Below are 7711 nucleotides of genomic sequence, written 5' to 3'. Positions count from 1 at the left end.
TTTCTTAAAAACGTTTCACCTCTCGTCCAAGAAGCTTCTTTGAATGTGCGGACTCTCTGAAAGCAGCTAAACAGTCTTACAGATCCTTTTATTCAAAACATAAATTATTATTATCTGACCCTGCAAACGAAGGAGGTATTAGATTGTCACAACGTATCCTGCATTTAAGATTTTTTCTCTGTGATGTGATGAATACGATGAAAGAACGTGTCACTGTAATGATGCTCCAGAGCAGAAACAGGCTTATTAGCTGCAGGAGGTGATGAAGCAGAAACAGGAGGTGGCAGGAGGTCTGACCCGACGCCTGCTGCTCCTCCTCAGATCTCCTGCAGCAGGTTAGCGGGGAAGAAGCCGAGCTTTCGTCCCGTGCTGACCTTCAGGTAGCCATTCACCTCCTCGCCCTTCTTCACCACAATCTGAGGACACATAGCGAATACACATTTTTTAAAATATATTTTGCAACTGTTGGAGTTGGTCAGTGCTGTAGGTTTCACCTTGTTTTATACGTGTTGTAAGAGAACAGCAAAATTATAATTCTGAGCAGAAAACACAGTGTGAGGCAGAACAAAATGGATCTGATTCTGAAGTGAAGCAACCTTCGGAGTGACTTCATGTTACCTTGACTGTGGACTGTGAGCTTTTATATGTGTCTTTAAGGATGTGACCCTAACAGCTGGATTTAACCAATGTCAAGTTATTGGTGGGGTAAATACGATTATTTTCAATTCTCAGGAACTCAGAACCAAAAAAGGGAAAATAAGTTGGAGAAATCTGAGACCAGAATCTATAGCATTATTATAATTTGCAAATCTGTGTAAGAACTCTGCTTAATCTTATAACAAAATAAAAAAGTAAAGCCCTTGAAATATAATTTACCAGCCTTTATTAATGTGTCTAATGCCTGATAAAGATTAAAAAGGCAGTGGTCTTCATCAAGATGATGGGGCATTTTACTTTTTTCTTTCTATTTCATTGTTTTTATCATATAGCTGCACGAATAAAGGCTTTTTAATTTCCTCAGTAAGAGTGCCTAAGTTATTTTCTTCTTTGCTTTTACATATACAGTATATATATACAGTTTACCCTCTGAAATCTGGATTCACAGATTTGTTGAGTCCTCTATGTGTTGGCACCATATATACAGTCTTAGGTTGGCACCTTTACGTAATGAAGGTGCAGACACTGCAGCAGACGGATGTGCGTGTGCCTGAATAGTTTCCAAGTCTTTACAGGAGAGAGAATTTAAAGTTAGACTTGAGGCTAATTTACAGTGAGTGAGGGTCAAACAAGAAAACAGCTGAGAGGTCGAACAGGTTAGTGACCGAACGTCAATCACACAAACAGTTGTCTCCTTGTGTCAACATGACACATGCTTCTGTCTGTGTGTGTTTGTGTGTGTGTGTGTGTGTGTGTGTGTGTGTGTGTGTGTGTGTGTGTGTGTGTGTGTGTGTGTGTGTGTGTGTGTGTGGACCTGGTCTTTCTTCAGTGTGATCTGACCCATCTCTCTGTTGCCGACGAAGGAGCGTGTCACCTCGTAGACCGTCTCTCCTGCTCGCACCCGGATGATGTAGTTGGCCGGAATGAAGCCAGTTCTCACTCCGATCTTCCCCTGGTGGAACAGAAGCCGGGACAGTGAGGGGCTGCGGCTACAGTTTCACATTTAGACCGGTGCTTACATTGTTTAATAATCTAATCTATTTTCCAGTATGGCTTTGAAACCTGAGAGACTGATAAAAATAGGTGATGATGATCCTAAGGAGGAGGAGGAGGAGGAGGAGGAGGAGGAGGATGAGGAGGAGGAGGCAGCTCTTTCTGAAATATTCGCAGCTCCGGACCAAGAGAATCACAAAGTCAAACTACATTTCATCAGCTACTTTACTGGAATATCATACAGAACATTTAGTGAGAATCGATCACACCCATCCAGTTAAACTCATTTGATGAGATTTTAAATGATGCCATAACTTTCTTTTTCTGCCAACATACAGAACTCTTATTAATTGCCTGTAAAATGAAGCTGCTACACCATCTATCTAGTTCCCAAGAGCACTTTTTGTTTAAAAAATGAAAATCACAGACCAGTGACGGATAGGACTTGTTTCTATGGAGGACACTATCAATAGGAAAAGTCAGAGATTTAGATAATGAGCTAAATCTAATAATAGTAATAATAATCTTATTGAAGATTTTACATTTCATAATTTCCCGATGAGACAGGGTTAAAATCATGACCTAAATCATGAATACACCCAGATGTGTTGTGTGAGAGGTATGAACAAATAGAAGGAGGACTCACCCTCCACCACTCCTCGTTGGAGTCGTCTATCACAGTGATGCGGTCGCCAGCACTGAGGAGGAAACTGGATGTGAGTGTTTGAATATTGATCTAAAATAATGACCTGAGCTCAGAGATGACAGGTAGATCTCAGAGAGACATCCGTGGAGGTGGGGAGAGAAACTCACTGCACATCCAGGTCGTCTTTCTCTACGGCCTTGAAGCGATACAGAGCCAGATAATAGTGAGACTGACTGAACACACCTATCTTCCCCAGGTGAGGTTTTTTACTCTGAGAGAAAACAGGGAAAATACAGAATTAGGATTCAGCATCACCGCTTGATTTGAAAGTATTTACATGGTAACTTCATCAAAGTTGTCATGTTAATTGTGTTACCACTGCTGTCACATATCATGATTATTCAATGTTATCAACATTCCATCCTCCACGTTCTCCGACCTTTTCATCTGCAGGAGCTTTTTCGCCTCTTTTGTCTCCTTCCGTGTTTGCTGCTCCGACAAAAACACAAAACCAACAAAAAGAGACGGTGAACGAAGGTCGACAATGGACTCAAACCTGTAGACGCACAGTTGACCCACTTGACACCTTGTTCACTCACCTCCTTCACCTCCCTCCTCCTCCTGCTTGGGCTGGGGCTCATCTTCCTCCATCATCATCATCATCATCTGGACAAAAGCATATCATATATGAAGTCTTCACTGTCCGACTTCTTCAGGACGGACTTGTGCTTTAACAATTGAAATAAAACCAACTTTAAGAAGGTAAAAGTTTTAAAGGTCTGTAAAACAATGCACCATTAAAGGAAGTTAACCCTGAGAATACAATAATAAAGTGTAATGTCCGTGCGATGAGACAGGTCGAGTCCACACTCACGTTCTTCTTGTCCTCGGAGTCTTTCTTCCGCTCCTTGTTGGCCATGATCACTCCGATCCGCAGCGCCTCAAACACGGGGTCGGTGCGGTTCGACTGTGCTGCCAATCAAACGCCATCAATCAATCAACAGAGTAAGTTAACAAAGAGATTTATTTATTTATTTTAGCTTAACAATAATGGAAGTGAAGAGAATTCCTTTTTTTTGCACTTATATTTACTTATATCTACTGATCAGGTTTAAAGCTCTTAAACACAATATCAAATTAGGCCACTTTGTCTTATTTGTCTCATGTAGTATGACTTGAAATCTTGATTTAGACTCTTGTAAGGTGAATGTCCTTGTCCTTTTCTCAGCAGTTGTCTTCGGGACTCACAGAAGGGCAGCAGCTGGGACACTGTGGCGTTCTGCTGGCTGCTGTACAGAGGAGAACTGTACGCTCTCCTGAATCCTGGAGGCTATAACACGAGAGGAGACAGAATCACAGACATGTGTTATAGACAGAATAAAAATAGATGATCTGATGTCCAGCATTGATTTAACATCAGATATGACTATGGAACATGAATCTCACAATTTTGCCAAAACACCTCTGGAGCTCTACGTAGGACTGACACTGGTGGTGGATGCTGGTTTTGCAGTTTTTACATCGCAATGCAAACTTATTGTTCACTGGAAAGAAACAGAAGAAAAAAACACAAATGAAGATACTGAAGTCCACTTTGCTTCTTCAGGCAGGAAACACAAAGAGACCAGAGCAGCGTACAAACGATCATTCTCGCACAGACGTCACAAAACTTGGGTTTCTTGCAGTAGTGGTCTTTGAACTTGTGAGGTCTGTCGTTCACTGGTTTGACTGGTTCGGGTGGAGGAGGTTCGTCTTTCTCTTCCTCTTCCACCTCCTCCTCGTAGATGAAGTAGAGCTGAAGAGGAATGAGCAGGAAAGAGCAAACGGTCAGCTGGAAGATAAAAAAGTGACCTGCAGTAATAGACTCAGTCTGTTGTTGCTCAGTAAAAGTTACATATTGTTGCTTTAGTATGAAATCCATCAGATTTCATTTGGTTGTGTCCACAGTGTTCTGTACATTGACTGCTTAATCTGTTTCAAATGAAGGAACAAACCTGGGTGTTAGCGTCTCACTGAATTGTTCTCTGGCTGTTTCTTTATTTATCCGGCACCACCCACCAACAATAAGAAAACATTTCTATTAATACTGACGCTCACTGCTGCCGGAGTCACATGGAGTCGGACTGCTCTTCACACAAACTGCATCAAGTCAGCCAGATCTGGAAAGAACAGCTGTACCAAGATTTTGGACTCTTTTTGCATGGAGGCGCACACGCACACGCACACGCACACACACACACACACACACACACACACACACACACACACACACACACACACACACACACACACACACACACACACACATGCGAACCACAAGCTGGATGGGTTCAAAGGGTTCAGATTTCAAAATAGCTTCCAACAGAGACTAACCAACAGAATTCCCAACTGGATGTAACAAAGCTTGACATTGCTAAATAATCTTCAGTCTATTCAGACAGAGACATAGGGTTGGCGCACACAAACACACACAAACACACACACACATAAACACATATAGGGGACACTTGACAGACTGAACTGGCTCCGTGTCTCCATCACTGGCAGGATTAGTGGCGTCCTGCCGTCGTCAGGCTGTGGATTTACGCCACAATAACTGATAATACCAGCAACAGTTCACACATTACAGCGTCCTTACTCTGCTACTCTATCTAGCTGAAAGGATTCCTGCACAAGCTGCACCCCCAATGTCTGAGGGACTTCATCAACTTCCAACTTCCCCACCGGTCACATATCAGGGGAGCAGGAGAACACATGATGTGATATCTGTCAATATCCACTGTATTAAAAGAAGGGATTTCCAAGTCAAATGAAGCTCAGTGAACCCATGTTCCTACGTCTGAGGGGCGTTCGGATGAGCAGAGAGTTTTCATCTTATTTGTCTTATCTTCCCAGGAGGGATACGGATGTGAGCCACATGTAAATTGTCAAATGTGGCCCAAATATCCCAAATCCAATGTGGGCTTGTTCTGAATAAAACGTGCTCTTGGGCCAGATATGGGCCAGTTCTGGTATATTTAGTTTGTTCCAGGCTGACATGTGGCTTTGCTCCTCCTTGATCGTGGCCCAAATCTGCAAAAACAGGAATGGACCACCCACAAACTCACATTATATGAGGAGTGGAGTTGACAACATTGAAAATTTACGTTTAAAGAAATACAGCACCTCCCTCTCCTGATTTAATCATGAAGAACTTGTGTCGACTGCTCAAAGCAATTTAGAGCTTTACAAGTCAAATTCACACACATGCATTCAGCGCATTTCCCATCACAGCAAACCAGGATCTTGCCCAAAGACACCATAGAGTGGAGGAGATGGGGATCGAACCACCGACCTTCTGGTGGACGACTCTCTACCTCCTGAACCACAGCTGTCACATAACCAAGTAACATAGTCCCGTTAATAATCCACCTAACATATTGTGTATGGTTTTCAATGGAACTTCTTTAAGCCAAGTAAACCTGTTGAAATTGGGTTGTGTGGATTTTCCAGAGTTCCTCAAATGTTCATTCAACGTTTGAGCAGTAATCATAATAATGGCAGCAGAAATTCAGATGTTACGTATCTTATCTTTAAATAAAGCTGAAAGAGGTGAGTACTACCAACACTTTTATTTATTCACTAACATGTGTTTAACCATCTGACTTGTGATTGGGTCCTCGATGTGTGTTAGTGTGTGTGTGTGTCCCATTAGTAAGTGCTGGATACTGCATGTCTCACCGTGTTGTCCTCCTCTTTCACCACGTTATCAGGGAGCGGTGGGTTGTCATGAATATCCACAGAGTCCTTCTCATCCACCCTGTCACCAGCGAGGAGCAAATGTCACATGGACAAGCAAATGTTTGGATTCCAAAAATAAAGCGTGACTAAGAATTCTCACGCATCAGAGTCTGTCTCAGAAGTTACAATCTAGGTTTTATCTTATGTAGTGTTCTGGTATCAAACAGTAAAGGATTAACTTTGTGTTGACTTTTTTCCTCTGATCAGCAAATGTATTATTTATTAATTTTACTCCTTTGTTTTTCTGATATTTGGAGAATATCCATGCAAAAACACCACTGGAAACCACACAGGCGTATCTCTCCTTCATTTTTGCATCAAACACATGAGGGACATTTGTTAGGAGAGTTTTACACCATCTGCCGACAGAACTCACGAGTCGTAATGAGCCATGGTGTCTGGTCAGTTGGAGTTTTGTTCCTCCAGAGATTGAGGGATTCCACCAGCAGATGTCGCTGCGGACACAAAACACGCCAGCATCACTTCAGCTGCTGCAAAGGAGATTCTTCTCCCAATAAATGATCATTTCTGTTCGTTACGACTGAGGAACAAACCAGTTTATTAGATCTGTCACTTTCCCATCATTAATTCATTGTTGTTTTTCTCACTCCTTCAGATTCACATGAGTGGACAACGTGTTAATATGTATAAAGATGCAGTAAACAGTGAAGGTCGCAGAGAAAGCAACTTGTTCTTAAGTTAAAACCAGACTCACATGTAACTTGTACAACGTGTGAGAATAAATGTTAGAGGCACAGATATGAAAACATCAAGACGCCAAACACTCGGAAACTGCTCAGAAAGTATTAGTGTAGGGTTAAGAATGACCACAGTTGGGTGGATCATTCTTCTGGATGCATGCACATGCAAATATATAACATCAACTGACCGTGAAACGTGAACACCACCTCTGATCAAAGGGACGTGGTTCTCATAAAGTCAGTGCCGTCAACCTGTGGAGGCTCTGTCCAGCTTTTTTCTACCAGCCTTGTTGTTCCTTTACATGCTCAACTTTCCAAATGAGTCTCCAACAGGTGGGAGATTGGGATGAGTAATGCTAGCAGGCCAAGCCCGGCCCAGCAGCCCTGACTGTGTGTGTGTGTGTGTGTGTGTGTGTGTGTGTCTGTGTGTGTGTGTCCCTCATGTGACTGTTCTGGACAGCTGAGCAATTTATAAGCTGAGAAGCAAAAAATCCAGAGTGCTCTGCTTGTGGTTCCTCACTCAGTAAAGAGTAATGTCAGAATATTATCTCTCTCTCTCACACACAAAAACTTGTAAATAAAAATTCTTATGTTACATGCACATATTAAAAACTAAGGGGCAGAGCGAGTCCATAGCCACAGTATCTCCAGTGGACAATAAAATTCTCTTGACATTATATATATTATTTATATTTAATGTAATATTTTCATTATATGAGCATTAAGAGTTGCTTTATTATATTTTGAACCAGGACTTGCATCTGGAAAGATGATTTTCCTAAAATAAAATACATGCAAGAGCACATATCTTATATAAAACATAGCATTTCATTCCTGAAATACTGTCAGTTCAAAATCCTTTGGAAAGTCAGTGTGGAGAGTTAAAGGAAATGTGGAGCGAGAGAGTGAGAGGACTGACATGGACGACAGTGAG

General features: G+C 42.0%; 1 protein-coding gene across 1 annotated transcript; it reads right to left on the bottom strand.

Annotated features, from left to right (window-relative positions):
* Positions 1–317: 317 nt before the first annotated feature.
* On the bottom strand, positions 318–6469 carry LOC133000624 (SH3 and cysteine-rich domain-containing protein 3-like). Its single transcript, XM_061070571.1, has 12 exons — positions 6453–6469; positions 6017–6095; positions 3935–4091; positions 3743–3840; positions 3545–3626; positions 3171–3268; positions 2896–2962; positions 2736–2785; positions 2464–2567; positions 2297–2348; positions 1472–1609; positions 318–416 (listed from the first exon to the last, which is right to left on the bottom strand). The coding sequence occupies exons 1-12, from the start codon at positions 6467–6469 to the stop codon at positions 318–320; spliced, it is 1041 nt and encodes a 346-aa protein (XP_060926554.1).
* Positions 6470–7711: the final 1242 nt, after the last annotated feature.

The sequence above is a fragment of the Limanda limanda genome, chromosome 4, assembly GCF_963576545.1.
Source record: "Limanda limanda chromosome 4, fLimLim1.1, whole genome shotgun sequence".
Lineage (NCBI taxonomy): Eukaryota > Metazoa > Chordata > Actinopteri > Pleuronectiformes > Pleuronectidae > Limanda > Limanda limanda.
Note: the sequence above shows the minus strand (reverse complement) of the source record. Positions and strands in the feature narration are given on the sequence as shown.

What these genes read in the sequence shown, in the direction of transcription:
- LOC133000624 (XM_061070571.1), bottom strand. An exon ending in AGAGGTGTTTTGGCAAAATT is followed by an intron (nt 3,627 to 3,742) that starts GTGAGATTCATG and finishes CTCGTGTTATAG; the next exon opens with CCTCCAGGATTCAGGAGAGC. An exon ending in GGAGGAGGGAGGTGAAGGAG is followed by an intron (nt 2,786 to 2,895) that starts GTGAGTGAACAA and finishes TTGTCGGAGCAG; the next exon opens with CAAACACGGAAGGAGACAAA.